Source organism: Anolis sagrei, chromosome 7 (assembly GCF_037176765.1).
Source record: "Anolis sagrei isolate rAnoSag1 chromosome 7, rAnoSag1.mat, whole genome shotgun sequence".
Taxonomy (NCBI): Eukaryota; Metazoa; Chordata; class Lepidosauria; order Squamata; family Dactyloidae; genus Anolis; species Anolis sagrei.
Genome location: NC_090027.1, coordinates 18,382,282 through 18,399,546, shown reverse-complemented (window position 1 = coordinate 18,399,546; position 17,265 = coordinate 18,382,282). Strand labels below are relative to the sequence as shown.

General features: G+C 41.9%; 1 protein-coding gene across 2 annotated transcripts; it reads left to right on the top strand.

Annotated features, from left to right (window-relative positions):
- Positions 1 to 640: 640 nt before the first annotated feature.
- On the top strand, positions 641 to 15,998 carry SPA17 (sperm autoantigenic protein 17). 2 transcript variants are annotated; one of them, XM_060787223.2, is made up of 5 exons: positions 641 to 767; positions 2,479 to 2,658; positions 7,856 to 7,926; positions 11,211 to 11,276; positions 15,550 to 15,998. In XM_060787223.2, the coding sequence occupies exons 2-5, from the start codon at positions 2,505 to 2,507 to the stop codon at positions 15,814 to 15,816; spliced, it is 558 nt and encodes a 185-aa protein (XP_060643206.2). In that variant the 5' UTR covers positions 641 to 767; positions 2,479 to 2,504; the 3' UTR covers positions 15,817 to 15,998. The 2 variants fall into 2 exon arrangements, with proteins under 2 accessions (XP_060643206.2, XP_060643205.2); XM_060787222.2 differs by having other exon boundaries at positions 643 to 767; positions 2,474 to 2,658.
- The last annotated feature ends 1,267 nt before the right edge of the window (positions 15,999 to 17,265 follow it).

Sequence of the window (17,265 nt, the reverse complement as noted above, 5' to 3'; positions counted from 1 at the left end):
TTAAGCTGCTCCTCATGGGGCTTGTTCTCCAGACCCTTGAGCATTTTACCCTCATCTGGACACATTCCATTATAGATTAATATCATCATAGATCATTATATCCGGTTCAAAGCAGATATTGTGGTATTTATATTATATTATATTTATTTTATTTATATTTATATATATTTAATATATTTATATTTATTTATATTAGCAATATAATACTAATAATATCATCATAGATAATTATAGAATCAAAGAGTTGGAAGAGACCTCATGGGCCATCCAGTCCAACCCCATTCTGCCAAGAAGCAAGAATATTGAATTCAAAGCACCCCTGACAGATGGCCATCCAGCCTCTGTTTAAAAGCTTCCAAAGAAGGAGCCTCTGCCACACAATATTATCATAGATGCGCCCCACTGGACTGGCTTAGTCTGTCAGTTTGTGCTTAGCACTGTGCAACGCCATAAAAAGCCAGCGATGACGTCATACGCCGGGTCTGACGTCACTGCTGGCCTTCTATGACGTCGTCTTTTCCTCCCTCCCACCCTCAGAGTCCCCGAAGGCCAAGGATTCAAGGCGGGCGGGGACAAAAAGCTAAGCGGCTTCCTGATTGGGCGGGCGTCATTGAATGGCGGGGGCTTCGGCCAATAGGTTGGCGAGGGGAAAGGCTTTAATTGGGAACGAAGAGTTTTGTCCCTTTCCCGTCGCCGTCGGCGTTGCCTAGACAACCGACAACAAAGGCCGGGCTCCCTCCCCGTCCCTTCCATTCCACGCTGAAGAGGTAAAGCGAGGCCGGGGTGATGCTTGTCGCCGGCGGGCCGGGTTGGGAAACCAAGGGTTGGTTCAGCATCCCTTTCCCACTGGAAGAGCTCAAGCCTGGCCTGCGCTCTGGTCGGGCATGGGCGCGTCCACACCGTGGAATTAACGCAGTTTGGTGCCACTTTGCAGAGAAGGCCTTGCTAAACTGAAGCTAGTCCCCTCTCAGCACTGAGCCATAACAGATCCAAGGCCCCTTCCACACAGCTATATACAATCCCACATTGTCTGCTTTGAACTGGGTTATATGGCAGTGTGGACTCAGATAACCCAGTTCAAAGCAGATATTGTGGGATTTATATTATATTATATTTTATTTATATTATATATAATATTTATATTTATTTATATTAGCAAAATAATACTAATAATAATAATATAATATATTTATATTACATGTAATATTACTTACTTACTTACTTACTTACTTAGGCGATCCCTCGTTGGACGAGTAAGATGGTCTTCCATGATGGGATTCCTTGTGGATTCGTAGGTGGCTGTGGAGCCCTATTCTTGTTCCGCATCTTCTCCCACAGTGAGGGCATCGGTTTCCAGGTGGAAGGCGGTCCTGGTCAGAGTTGGCTTGACGCGCCTTCCTCCTGGCACATTTCTCTCTTTCATCCTCCACTCGTGCCTCCTCGAATTCTGTAGCACTGCTGGTCACAGCTGACCTCCAGCTGGAGTGCTCAAGGGCCAGGGCTTCCCAGTTCTCAGTGTCTATGCCAGAGATTTTAAAGTTGGCTTTGAGACCATCTTTAAATCTCTTTTCCTGCCCACCAACATTCAGTTTTCCGTTCCTAAGTTCAGAGTAGAGCAACTGCTTTGGGAGACAGTGGTCAGGCATCCAGACAACGTGGCCGGTCCAGTGGAGTTGATGGCGGAGGACCATCGCTTCAATGCTGGTGGTCTTTGCTTCTTCCAGCACGCTGACGTTTGTCCGCTTGTCTTCCCAAGATATTTGCAGGATTTTCCGGAGGCATTGCTGATGGAATCGTTCCAGGAGTTGTATGTGACGTCTGTAGACAGTCCACGTTTCGCAGGCATAGAGCAGGGTTGGGAGTACAATAGCTTTATAGACAAGCACCTTGGTATCCCTACGGATGTCCCGGTCCTCAAACACTCTCTGCTTCATTCGGGAAAATGCTGCACTCGCAGAGCTCAGGCGGTGTTGTATTTCGGTGTCGATGTTGACTTTGGTGGAGAGGTGGCTGCCAAGGTGGCAGAAATGGTCAACATTTTCTAATGTTACACCATTAAGTTGTATCTCTGGCATTGGGGAGGGGTTGGCTGGTGACTGCTGGAACAGCACTTTGGTTTTCTCGATGTTCAGTGACAGGCCAAGCTTTGTGTAGGCTTCTGTGAAGGTGTTTAGAGTGGCTTGTAGATCTTCTTCTGAATGCACACAGACGACATTGTCATCAGCATACTGGAGTTCTATAACAGATGTTGTTGTAACCTTGGTTTTGGCTTTCAGTCAGTTTTCAGTTAAGGTCAGTAGTCACAGCCTAGTCTTGGCTCCAGGGGTACAGTTACCCAAGCACATATATTATATCAAGATTCTATGTCTTGATAATGGCGGAAAATAAATAAATAAAGAGATAAAGTGGTAAATAAATAACTAATACTCCCAATTTTCAAATTATGTCTCTTCCATTGGTCTTATAAATGAAGTGCAGGTGAGACGGAAACCTCCTGAGCGGCAATGGCGATTCCATTCTCCAATACCACGCAACGCATTCCTCCAGGGTTTGCGAATCTGCTCGAAGGCCTGGCCAGGGAAGTCTTGAGGAGCCAACCTGAAGATATACCAAGCTTTGCAGCCAAGTACTTTGAAACTCTTCTCATCGAAAGAGAAAGTGAGCCTCAACTGAGTTAGCTTCTCAAGCATTTCATGAAATTAATATATGTGAATCTTCAGCCAGACCTAAGAAAGACTCCTACAGTCTATATCTATGTACATTTACTCAGAAGTATGTCACTAGGATAGGCATGGGCAAACTTTAGCCCTGCAGGTATTTTGGACTATTGGTTGTTAAGAATTGTGGGAGTTGGAGTCAAAAACACCCGGAGGGCCAAAGTTTGCCCATGCCTGTACTGGGGCTTAGTCTGCCATGTAAAGTGTGCAAAAGACTGTGGTCTGAAAGGCACTTGATTATCCCAGCTATACAGTAAAAGACACAGTCTGCTGCCTGCTATAAAATCTGGTATCTTTAAAAGTCCCATTCTCATTTTGTTTACAAAAGTTTGGGACTCTCATAATTGTGGAGACTAGCCAAACAACATCAACTGGTGAGCAGTCAGTATTTGAAGATGATATAATTTGACCTGATGTCAATCATGGGATAATACTGGGTCAGTTTAATCTTATCATTTTTATTAGAAGTAAATCCCTTTGGAATGTATAGGCTTTCCTTCCAGGTACATAGCATCTTTTTATCTGTTTAGAGATTCAAGGACCACATTGCCTTAAACACAAGGACCATATTGCCTTAAACACACTTAGCCAGCATGTCAACGACTTAGGATGAGGTACCAAATATTCTTCTCATCACTTCTCATTGTATTGTCATAATAATACTGTTGCATAAGTCCGCACCTGTATGCTTGTCCACTATGCCCTGCCTCATGTACAGAGGAAGAATTGTCGGAGGCTACAGACAATGCCATTGCTGTTGCCTGTTTTTGGTCAAAAGATACTTAGCCGCCTGCGCTCCTATTTTATCAGTTTTATACTAATTTATGCAGTGCTTTTGGTACGAAATAAAATAAATGAATATTTATTTATTCATTTATCATGTAAGGAACAAGCCAAACAATTGTACTGCATTTTTAAACAAACAAACAAAGAAAGTTTGCAAGCTTGGTAGTTGATTAAATGCCCTTTGACCAGTAGCTGGCCACTTGGAGTGCCTCTGGTCTATAAGAAGGTCCTCCATTGTGCATGTGGCAGAACTCAGGTTGCATTGCAGCAGGTGGTCTGTGGTTTGCTCTTCTCCACACTCGCATGTGGTGGATTCCACTTTGTAGCCCCATTTCTTAAGGTCAGCTCTGCATCTCGTGGTGCTAGAGCGCAGTCTGTTCAGCGCCTACCAAGTCGCCCAGTTTTCTCTGTGCTCAGGGGGGAGTCTCTCATTTGGTATCAGCCATTGATTGAGGTTCTGGGTTTGAGCCTGCCATTTTTGGACTCTCGCTTGCTGAGGTGTTCCAGTGAGTGTCTCTGTAGAACTTAGAAAACTATTTCTTGATTTAAGTCGTTGATGTGCTGGCTGATACGCAAACAGGGGATGAGCTGGAGATGTCACTGCTTTGGTCCTTTCTGAATAAATAAATAAGCCAGGATGAGAATTGGTGACTGGCACAAGTCAACTAAGATAGTTTCATAGGTGAGAGGACAATTGAGCTCAGGTCCCCCAAGTCTTAGGCAAACAATCTACTGTATATACTCGAGTATAAGTCTAGTTTTTCAGCTCTTTTTTTTAGACTGAAAAAGCTCCCCTCAGCTTATACTTGAGCCAAGGTTATTTATTATTTTACTCTGTTATTAGTATTTTTATTATATTTATGTTATTACTCTATTATTATTTTATTACATTTATTATTTACTCTATTATTATTTTTATTACATTTATTATTTACTCTATTATTGTTGATATTATTACATTTACATTATTTTACCCTATTATTTTCATTACATTTATTATTTTACTCTGATTACATTTATTATTTTACTCTATTATTGTTATTAAATTTATTATTTTGCTCTCTTTATTATTATTGGAAAGATACGTAAGCACATGTACATTGAAGGAGGCTAGAATAATGGTTTCATCCGAGCTGGACAGTCTTCCATTACAGTTTTATGTAAATACTAGCTGTACCCACCACGCGTTGCTGTGGCCAACCTTCCCTCCCTCTTTCTCTCCTCCCTTCCCTCTTTCCTCCCTTTCCTCTTTTTCTTTCCCTATCTCTCATCTTTCTTCCATCTCTACCTGTTTCTTTTCTCCCTTTCTTTGCTCTTTGGTTACATCCATCCTTCCTTCCTTCCTTCCCTCCCTCCCTCCCTATCTTTCATTCCTTCTCTCCTTCCTTCTCTCTCTTTTTCCTTTCACTTTTTATTTCCTTCTCTTTTTCCTTGCTTCTCTATCTATCTATCTTTCTTTCTTTCCTTCTTTCCCTCCCTCCTTCTCTCCCTCCTTCCTTCCTTCTTTCCCTCCTACTCTCGTTACTTCTTGACTGTCCCTTGCATTTAATATTGTATTTATATCTTACATAGAAAGACAGGAAGGAAGGAGGGACAGGAAGGAAGGGAGGAAAAAGGAAGGGAGGGAGGGAAAGAAGGGAAGGAAGGAAAAGAAAGAAGGAGGGACAGGAAGGGAGGGAGGGAGGAAGGAGAAGGAAAGAAGGAGAAGGAAGGAAGGAGGAAGGAAGGAGGGAGGAAGGAAGGAGGGAAAGAAAGGAGGGCAGGAAGGAAATGAAGGGGAAGGAAATGAAGAAAGGGAAAGAAGGTGGAAAGGGAGGGAGGGAGGAAGGAAAAGAAGGAAAGGAAAAAAGGGAGGAGGGACAGGAAGGAAGGGAAGGAGGGAAAGAAGGAAAGGAAGGAGAAGGAAAGAAGAAAAGGAAAGAAAGGAAAGGGAGGGAAGAAGGGTAGGTAGAGAAGGAAGGTCCTTCATTCAAGCACCGTGGACCTTCCTCGCCTTTTCGTCCTCCTAAAATTAGGTGCCTCGGCTTATGTTCAGGTCGGCTTATACTCGAGTATATATGGTAATTATTACATCATTTTGGCTTTACTCAAACAGAAGTTATTTTCTTAATAGGCAGCTCAACATGGCTTCGCTGTTTTTTAGGTGGTTTGAAATGTATAGTAGAGGCTCCTAGAGAATGGTAGTATGCAATATGCAAATTATTGGGAAATGCAAGAGAGCATTTCTCTGTATAACATACAGTATAAACATTTTTTTCCCATTTTCCCAACTGAGTCAATCAGCTCTGCCTGCTGTAGGTGGAAATCTACTTCTTTTTGCTGGGAGTAAAATTGCTTCTGCCCCTCCTTGGTTTAACAGACCTTCAGATTTATTTTGGTTTTTGTTATGTGAAGATGTTGCTAAGCAGATTGACATCGAAGCGAATGATTTTAATTGCATAGGGCACAGTAGCAGCTCTTACATAACAGAGTTCTATGAATTCGGCACCAAAATAAATTCTTCTTGCCCTGAAATCCAAATTTTGAAGCCTGAGCATATATTATGCCATTTAAGAACAGTGTGCAGATTTTTTAAAAAAGCAGGGCAGGAATATTTCCAGTGCTAGGACGAATTGTTCCCCTGCATGTGTGCACACACATATACATAATTTTAAAAAGAGGCCAGCAAGTACTAGTGGGGCATAAGTCTGTGTGGAATAGAAAAAAAAAAGGTTTTTGTAGGCTATTGTAACATTTTAAGAACAGGAAACAGGTAAAGACGTGATCTTAAATGGGATTCCGTCTTCTCTTGACTTTTTTCACTACAGCAGTTAATCATTTTAAAGGCAGAACTGCTGACCGTGGTTCAAATCCAAGGAGAGCAGGTTGAGCTCCCTCTGTCAGCTCCAGCTCCCCGTGTGGGGGCATGAGAGAAGACCCCTACAAGGATGGTAAAACAGCAAACATCCAGGCGTCCCCCGAGGAACGTCCTTGCAGATGGCCAATTATCTCACACCAAAAGCGACTTGTAGTTTCTCAGGTTGCTCCTGGCACGAAAAAAATAAAAAAAATAAAATCATATTGCATCTTTATTAGGTTCTTGTAGTTTTTTCGGGCTATATGGCCATGTTCTAGAGGCATTTCTCTCCTCCAAGGAGAAATGCCTCTAAAACATGGCCATATAGCCTGAAAAAACCTACAAGAACCTAGTGATTCCAGCCATGAAAGCCTTCGACAATACATCTTTATTATCCTTTTGTTTTGGTGAAGAATTTTACTGAATTAGGATATCTCACAAACTTGGAGTCTGCCCATCCCTGCCTTTTGTTTCTTCTGCTAATTCCTTTGTAACTATGATGTTATTGTTTACTAGCCGTCCCCTGCCACGCGTTGCTGTGGCCCACATGGAGGTCCTGTGTGGGAGGTTTGGCCCAATTCTATCATTGGTGGGGTTCAGAATGTTATGTGATTGTAGGTGAACTATAAATCCCAGCAACTACAACTCCCAAATGTCAAGATTCTATTTTCCCCAAACTCCACCAGTGTTCACATTTGGGCATATTGAGTATTCGTGTAGTGTTTGATCCAGATTCATCATTGTTTGCGTCCACAGTGATCTCGGGATATAGGTGAACTACAACTCCAAAACCAAAGGGCACTGCCCACCAAACCCTTCCAGTATTTTCTGTTGTTCATGGGAGAACTGTGTGCCAAGTTTGGTTCCATACCATGGTTGGTGGGGTTCAGAATGCTCTTTGATTGTAGGTGAACTATAAATCCCAGCAACTACAACTCCCAAATGACAAAATTAATTTTTTTGAGTGAAGGACATGCATTGGGTTGTTAGGTGTCTTGTGTCCAAATTTGGTCTCATTTTGTCCAGTGGTTTTTGAGTTCTGTTAATTCCACAAACAAACATTACATTTTTATTTATATAGATTGTTTGCGTTTTCGGTTTGTGTTTTTGGTTTTTCTTTATTGTAATTGTCATTTGGGCTTGGCCTCATGTACGCCGCTCTGAGTCCCCATCGGGGAGATGGTGGCAGGGTATAAATAAAGATGATGATGATGATGATGATGATGATTATTATTATTATTATTGAAATGAGTATGTGATTTTTAATATGTCCTGGCTATTTAATGCCACAGAGAGTCTTGCCTTTGCTTCCTCCTTTCACTTGTAGGCTATTACTTGGGTTTGTTATCCTGCACAGGAAATGGAGGGCCCATGGCCCTTAAAGCTGGACTTTCACTGAGAAATGTTAGTTCCCTAAGTGTATTTTGTTGCAACTACCACTTTAAATAAACACATATTGATCAGGAAACTGGTTTTATTTTTATGTGTAGTTATTTTTTAAACATATTTTTTCCAGAAACTGGATATGACCCAAGTGAATGGGGAGCAAAGCTAGATGACAGATACTACAACAATCACGCTTTTAATGTAAGTATTACTCAGCTGGGGGCATTTACTTCCCTTTATTCTGCAGACTTGACAAACTGAACATGACATAGGACAGCAATGATCTTGAAAAAAGGTTTCTGGTAGCAATGAGAAAAATATCTGAGTGCATAGGGATTGTCATAGGATTGAGAATGTCCGTCTTCTCACTATAAGTTATTTTATTGTCGCTATACGGTCACTAGCAGCTTTGAATGGGAGGCAGATATAAATTGGAAAGGAAATAAGGTCTGCATGGAAAACAATTTCAGTGGCAACAATGCTGTGTTAGGAGAAGCAATAGTCAGGAGTGTAGCACTGAGAATCTTCCCTGTCATTTCTAATTACTGTATATACTCGAGTATAAGCCTAGTTTTTCGGTCCCTTTTTAGGCTGAAAAAGCTCCCCTTGGCTTATACTCGAGTCAAGGTTATTTATTATTTTACTCTGTTATTAGTATTATATTTATTTCATGTATTATTTTACTCTATTATTATTACATTTACAGTATGTTAGCCTATTATCATCATTATTATTTTACACTATTTATGATTATTATTGCATTTATTATTTTACTCTTATTATTACATTTATTATTTTACTCTATTATTTATTATTTATTTACAGCATTTATATTCCACCTTCTCACCCCGCAGGGGACTTAGGGCGGATTACAATGTACACATATATGGCAAACATTCAATGCCAATTAGACATACAACATATATAGACATACACAGAGGCTATTTAACTTTATCTGGCCACCAGGAGAGCTGTCGCTTTCATCGTCCATCTGCGATGCTGATGAAGTACTTCCGCATTCCCCGCATGCTTTGCTTGAGTGCTTTTTGCTGGAGTCATTTTATGGCCCCATAAATTAATTAAATTAGCCTCCCCACACATAGGTGGTACCTAATTTTCCTATTTGACAGATGCAACTGTCTTTCGGGTTGCAAAGGTCGACAACAAGCTACACAATTGGTCGGACACTCACTCCGACCCGGGCTGGCTTCGAATTCATGACCTTTTGGTCAGAGTGATCTTAATGCAGCTGACACTCAGCCAGCTGCACCACAATCCCGGTGCGATGGTCTAATATTACTGTTATTATTGCATTTCCATTATTTTACTTTACTATTATTGTTATTATTATTATTACATTTATTATATTACTCTCTTTATTATTGTTGGAAAGATACACAAGTATATTTACATTGAAGAAGGTTAGAATAATGATTTAACCAGAGTTGGGCAGTCTTATCTCAAATTACAATTTTATGTAAATATTCAAAAACATTTCACCTCCTGGTGCCTCAATTAATGTAATTTTATTGGTATCTATTTTTATTTTGAAATGTACTAGTAGTGGCTGCATTTCCCACCCTTGGCTTATACTCGAGTCAATATGTTTTTCCAGTTTTTTGTCATAAAATTAGGTGCCTCGGCTTATAGTCGGGTTGTCTTATACTCGAGTATATACGGTATATCACTCGTGTGGATTCTTCTGGCACTTTCCTTCTTTGTCAGATTATTTTTTGAAAATTCATTCAGGTGGAATTCAGCACGGGATATCATGTAGCTAGACTTAGTATCTCATCAGACGGCTGCTAGGCTCTGTTTCCATGTACTGTGGAAATGGAGCCCCACAGGAGTCCCACGGAGGACATCACATCATGCATGCACTTCCAGTGGGACTTTGTGGGGCTTCGTTTCTACAGTGGATGGAAGTGAAGCCTATCAGCCAATTCTGAAGTTGAGTATTACCAGAATGCAAGGCTTTAACAGGTAGGGAAAGGTAGGGAAATGTGCGGTAAACACATAGGATGGCTGGCTATCTCAGTAGACAGGGGAAGATGGGAGGGAACTGGGTAAGATGGTTCGTTCGGCTTTCCCTGTTCCCCCCGCTCCATCTGATGAAGTCCTTGGCCTCCTGTGCCCAATGAGTTCTTCTAAGGATGACTTTACATGCAAACTTAGTTCAGACGCTCCACCAAACAACTGTGGTTCTTAAATTTCCCAGGCAAGCTGTGATTTAGTGTTGTTTTTATTGTGTTGCCACTCCACACTTCTTTGTCTATGATACAATTCCTTCCTGAGGTGAAGTAACAGTTTATAAATACCGTCAATCACTTCCAACCATTGGTGGCTTTTGAACCTGATTGGTCAATGTGGGGCTTTGATTCATTGGGTAATCAGATTAAGGTTTTTCCTGACATTAGGTCTAGTTTTGTCTTACTCTGGGGGGTGGTGCTCACCTCCATTTCTAAGCTGAAGAGCTGGTGCTGTCCATAGACACCTCCAAGGTCTCCTGTGCTATTCTAATAATATAATATAATATATTGTATATAATATGATATATTATATCAGATTATATTATATTGTATATACATATAATATTTATAATATTATAATGTACTGCAATATGATAATAATATGATATTATAATTATATATTTACATTACTTGTAATATTACTAATAATATTACGATATAGTGTTATGGTGCAATATAGCAATGTTTAAGGCTGATATTGTCTTATGCTAATAATATAATATATTGTATGTAATATATACCTTGTTAGCTGCGCTGAGTCCCCTTCGGTGTGAGAAGGGTGACATATAAATGTCGTAAATAAATAAATAAATAAATATGTCCGGCATAACTACATGGAGAGCCGTTACCTTCCCACCGAAGTGGTACCTATTGATCTAATGACATTAGCATGTTTTCGAACTGCTAGGTTGGCAGAAGCTGGGGCTAAAAGCGGGAGCTCACCCTATTCCCCAGGTTCTAACTGCCAACCTTTCGGTCACCTAGTTCAGCATGTCAGCTGCACCACCATTGGGCCCTCAATCAGCTTAGATGTCTCCTATCAAATTAAATTTAGAGTTCCTGCTTTCTTTTTCAGGATGTACCATTTCAGTTTTAAGCTGAAAAATAATTGAAGCTACTTCATGAGTAATATGTGAGGCTCTTTTAAGAGACTGCTGTAACACCGTGAGGGTGACAAAGAGAAAAGCAAATTATGTGTTTGCTTTGCAGTGGTCAAAGCTATCAAAATGTGAGGATTTCCACCATTCCTATCTATATTATCTTGTGCTGATAGATTATAAATTTTACAATTCAACAACATATGGAGCACTACTTTTACCACATATTTGTGACTTCTGTTTAACGTTTCTCTGACTTTCACAGTGAATATCTTGATTGGAAAAAGATTTTAAATAAAGTATCATTTGTATTCCCTGCATCTAGTGTTCTTATAGCAGATGGCCTTTGTCTTTGCAGGAACTTGCACCACCAGGTGGTGGTGATAAACAGGAGGATCAAGAGGAAAAGACTGCGGCAGAGTCCGTAAGGAATCTTTCCAGATATATTTTTTCCTGACTGTGTCCTTGTTGGTTCTGATGGACATCTCAGCAGCATGATATTTCTGCAGAATGGGACTTGGGGCCATTATTGTGCAGTAGTTCCAGCCTTTTGGGAAATGTGGTGCTGGGAGATTCCTGGTCAATGTCCTGGCCATTGATCTGTGAGGTCCCTCAGAGTTCTATTTCATTCTCCGCACTGCTTAACATCTACACAAAACCACTGGGAGAGGTCACCTGGAGTTTGGGAGTGCAGTGTCACCATACATTGCATCCCATTGGTATTAATTTTAAGTGCTAAATTCAGAAATTCTTAGCAGGCAAAAATGTCCTTGTGAAAGATGATAGAGAGCTGTCCAAGTGACATTCACAAGATCCAGTATTAAAAATAGCCCCACTGGTTTCTTGTAGGAAATATGTATTTTTAAATGTGACAAAACAAGATGCAGCTTGTTTTTCCACCCACCCTGGATAGCATAAGCCAAACTCATTTACAAACTCATTTTCATCAAGGGCCACATTAGCCTTATGGTGGCCTTCAAAGGGCTTCTGAATACATGGACAGAGAATCCATAAATACAATGCATTAACTATTATTTTTTTTATATAGTGGTCGTTTAGTTTTTACCCAGTTTTCATCCCAATTTTTTAAACAATAGTTTTTTTATTATTATACCTTTAAAACATAGAATCAAAGAGTTGGAAGAGACCTCATGGACCATCCAGTCCAACCCCATTCTGCCAAGAAGCAGGAATATTGCATTCAAATCCCCCCTGACAGATGGCCATCCAGCCTCTGTTTAAAATCTTCCAAAGAAGGAGCCTCCACCACACTCCGGGGCAGAGAGTTCCACTGCTGAACGGCTCTCACAGTCAGGAAGTTCTTCCTCATGTTCAAATGGAATCTCCTCTCTTGTAGTTTGAAGCCATTGTTCCGTGTCCTAGTCTCCAGGGAAGCAGAAAACAAGCTTGCTCCCTCCTCCCTGTGGCTTCCTCTCACATATTTATACATGGCTATCATATCTCCTCTCAGCCTTCTCTTCTTCAGGCTAAACATGCCCAGCTCCTTAAGCCGCTCCTCATAGAGCTTGTTCTCCAGACCCTTGATCATTTTAGTCGCCCGCCTCTGGACACATTCCTACTTGTCAATATCTTTCTTCAATCGTGGTGTCCAGAATTGGACACAATATTCCAGGTGTGGTCTAACCAAAGCGGAATATTGTTGACACCCAAAAAGCAGATAAAAATGAAAGGGGTGGGGGTTTTGGAGCTCTGGTTAGTAGATTAGAGTTATATAAATATCTGCTGTTTTACTGAAGAAGAGGAAGGGGTTAGGGCAAATGAAAGAAATATGTGTGTGTGTGTACATATATGTTTGTTATAGTTGTTACATCAGGAATGGACAAACTTTCTAACTTGGGGGCCGCATGGTGGGCCAAAGTGGGGTGGGTGGGCCGGGAGGAAGGGGGTTCTCTCCAAGTCTCCTCCATGCCGTTTCCTCCCCTTCCTCTTCTCTTTCGGAGGCAAAAAGTGAAGAAAAGACAGGAAACGTTTTGGTCCCAAAAGGGTTGGCCTTGGTCAGGATGAAATGGTGGACAGGAGAGAAAAAGTTTATCCATTTGACTCCGTATTGCCCACTCCTGATATAGAATCCTAGAGTTGGAAGAGACCCCCAAGGGCCATCCAGTCCAACCCCCTGCCATGCAAGAAGGCACAATTAAAGCACTCCTGATAGACAGCCTCTGCAGAAAAGCCTCCAGAGAAGGAGACTCCACCACACTCCCAGGCAGCTCATGCCACTCTCTGACAGCTCTTACTCTCAGGAAGTTCTTCCTAATCTTTTCAGTTGAATCTCTTTCCCTGCCATTTGAAACCATTGCTTCCTTGTGCCCTGGTGTAGAGAAGAGCAGAAAGTCAACCCCCCCCCCCCCCCAAATGGGATACCCTATCTTCAAACATAGTTCTCACATTCCCTTTTTACCTTTTCTTCTCCCAGCTAAATATCCCCCAGGAGGAAAGGAGGAAGGAAAAAGAGAAGGAAGGAAAGACAAAAGGAAGGAAGGAAGGAAGGAAGGAAGGAAGGAAGGAAGGAAGGAAGGAAGGAAGAGAAGGATGGAAGCAAGGATGGAAGGGAATGGAGGGAGAAAAGAGAGAAGGAAGGAAAGACAAAAGGAAGGAAGGAAGGAAGGAAGGAAGGAAGGAAAGAAGGAAGGAAGGAAGGAAGGAGAAAGAGAGAGAGAGGGGGGGAGGAGGGAGGACAGATGGAAGGAAGGAAGAATGAAAGGGTGGAAAGGAAGGAGAGAGGGAGGGTGAAATAAGGAGTTAAGGAAGGGTAGAAGGAAAGAGAGAAGGAAAGAAGGATAGACTGTTGAGAGGAGGGCCTGAGAAAAGAGCCCAAGGGGCCACAACCGGCTCCCCAGGCCTTGGTTTGCCCATACCTGTGTTACATCCATGTCTTCCACAGAAGTATTATTATACAGGGTGAGGCAGCATAACTTCCTTTTTTAAAATGCGCACCATTCAGTCAGTTGAAGACGTAGCGGAACGCTAGTGGTCTCGTTCGAGAGGCGGGAGTATAAAGTTTTGTCCTGACACAGTTCAGTTGCCATCATGCGTTGGAACAGTGAGGAGCATGCTTTTACCGTTGAGACCTACTTTTCGAGCGGATTTGGAGTGGCCGGCCCGCTCTCCAGATTTGGCTCCTTGTGATTTTTTTCTGTGGGTTTTTTTTTTTGAAATCCCATGTTTATGGGAACCATCCAAGGACCCTACAAGATTTGAAGACCAACATCCAGGAAGAAATTGCCAACATAACGCCTGCTATGCTGGCAAGAGTCATGACAAACGCCAGAAATCGTTTTCCTCAGTGTATGGAGAATGGGGGGCGTCACCTACCTAATTTGATCTTCAAAACTACGTAAAACAAAACTTTAGGTGTGCGCCTACATTATATAAAAAAATTCTGATTCATACAATGGGTTTTATTAAGTTTTGAAAAAAGGAAGTTATGCTGCCTCACCCTGTACAAATCACCTAAAATTTTCAAAGTTCCAAATGTCTTCTGTAGCAAAGCTGATACATTCTTTTTGCCATCTGATGTCAAAACTTGTTGCTATCCCATCACCATGCAGCCTGGGGATAATAGGAATTGCAACCCAACAAGGCCTGAGGCTCTCAAGGAAAGACACCATATCCACAAGCCTTGTGTCTAAGTCCAGACCCCACTATCCCAACTAAACAGAACAAACGACGGCCTTCTAGATCAGTGTTTCTCAACCTGGGGGTCGGGACCCCTGAGGGGGTTGCGAGGGGGTGTCAGAGGGGTCGCCAAAGACCATAAGAAAACACAGTATTTTCTGATGGTCATGTGAATTCCATGTGGGAAGTTTGAGCCAATTCTATGGTTGGTGGAGTTCAGAATGTTCTTTGATTGTAATGAACTATAAATCTCAGCAACTACAACTCCCAAATGTCAAGATCTATTTTCCCCAGACTCCACCAGTGTTCACATTTGGGCATATTGAGTATTCGTGCCAAGTTTGGTCCAGATCCACCATTGCATGAGTCCACAGTGCTCTCTGGATATAGGTGAACTACAACTCCCAAACTCAAGGTCAATGCCCATCAAACCCTTCCAGTGTTTTCCATTGGTCATTGGAGCCAAGTTTGGATCAAATCCATCGCTGGTGGAGTTCAGAATTTTCTTTGATTATAAGTGAACTATAAATCCCAGCAACCACAACTCCCAAATTACAAAATCAATCCTCCCCCAACCCCACTAGCATTCACATTTGGGTGCATTGGGTATTTGTGCCCAGTTTGGTCCAGTGAATGAAAATGCATCCTGCATATCAGATATTTACATTATGATTTATAACAGTAGGAAAATGACTGTTATGAAGTAGCAACAAAAACAATATTATGGTTGGGGGTCACCACAACATGAGGGACTGTATTAAGGGGTCACAGCATTAGGAAGGTTGAGAACCACTGTTCTAGATGTTGCTGTATAATTCCTAGTTATAATGTCTATGGATGAGGAATACAGGAGTTGTAATCCAGCATCTGAACAGCCACATAAAATGACATGTTGGGCCAAATTTGGACCACAGCCTTGAGTTTGACATGTGTTATAAGCCAATTTCCAAAAGCCTTTGAGTAATGAAAATGTAAGTGTCCTTACTAAACATACACTTCAATACCATTAGCTGATGAAATGCAAAGCTTTGAATGTGCAACTTTGTTTTTTAATTGCACAGGAGGCGGGAACTAAGGCAAGCAGAATTAGTTTAACAGAAGAACAAGCTGCTGTCAAAATCCAGGCGACTTACAGAGGCTTCAAAACTCGGAAAGATGCAAAAATCCCAAAAGAAGATTTGAAAGAAGGAGTGGTAGAAGAACAGGAAGAAGGAAAAGAAGAAGGAAAAGACGAAGCAAAGGAGGAAGGAATGGAAACTGGGCAAGAAGCTGGAAAGGAAACTGGGGAGGAGAAAGAGGCCAGCGAACCTGATAATAAAGTGCAATAGTAATCAGATACAGCAATCCTGCCACCAGTCAAGTTTTAGAATTGGCTGAAGGCAAAAGCCTCATTGGTCTGCTTTAGAAGCGTGTGCTAAGTTTATGATATAAACCACAGACTTAAAGAATGCGTCATATCATTCTTGGTGTTCACCGGCAGATCAATAAACTGAATTGGATTAACATACAATTTTGGGTGACTAACTATACTGGAATTCATACATTTCCATCATTTTAAGTACAGTAGAATCTCACTTATCCAATATTCACTCATCTGACTTTCTGTATGATCCAACTCAGTCTGCCTCCCGCCCGGATTCACAACTGTTTATTTCTTTCAAATATTTATACCCCGCTCAGGGCGGCTTCCATAATAAAACCAGTAATTGCATACAATTAAAACATTAAATCCATTCAATTAAAATATGCTTAAATATAACAGCAATATGGCCTTATCTAGCTGAGATTCTGAGATCGGGGACTCCGTCAAGCTTGTCCATAGTCCATTGCCATAGTAATTTGTCCTCATTGCCATTATCCTTATCTTCATAGTCACCCGAAGCCTGGTCCCACATCCAAGTTTTCAGCTTTTTTCTGAAGGAAAGGAGGGATGAAGATGACCTAACTTCCCTGGGGAGCGAATTCCACAGGCGGGGGGCCACCACTGAGAAGGTCCTGCCCCTCAACCCCGCCAGGCATGTTTGCGACAGAGGCGGGGCCAAGAGCAGGGCCTCCCCAAAAGATCTTAGATTTCGAGGTGGAACGTAGAGGGAGATACATTCGGACAGATACACCATGTTACTGTGTATTGAATTACTTTTTCTGTCAATTTGTTGTAAAACATGTTTTGGTGCTTAATTTGTGAAATCATAGTAATTTGACATTAAATAGGCTTTTCCTTAATCCCTCCTCATTATCCAAACATTTTCACTTATACAACGTTCTACCGGTCCATTTATGTTGGATAAGTGAGACTCTACTGCAGGGGTCCCCAAACTATGGCCCGCGGGCCAGACCCGCCCCCCCCCCGAGGGCATTTATCCGGCCCGCGGGGTGTGGAGAAGCGGCAGGCAACGCAGCCCCAAAGCCACGTCGCCTGCCGCCTCCCCCGCCTTCTCCCGGCCTCAGGAATTCTGCTGCTGTCTTCTGGGATATTGGCTATCCCTCCCAATTTGGTGTTGTCTGCAAACTTGATAATCCTGCTTTCTAACTCTTCATCAAAGTCATTAATAAAGATGTTGAACAGAACTAGGCCCAGGACAGAAACCTGCTAATGGCACTCCACTTGTCACTTCTTTCCACAATGAAGAGGAAGCATTGGTGAGCATCCTCTGGGTGCGGTCACTTAACCAATGATAGATCCACCTAACCATTGTTTTTCCTAGCCTACATTTGACTAGTTTGTTTGCTAGAAGCTTGTGAGAGATCTTGTCGAAGGCCTTATGAAGTTCAGATTT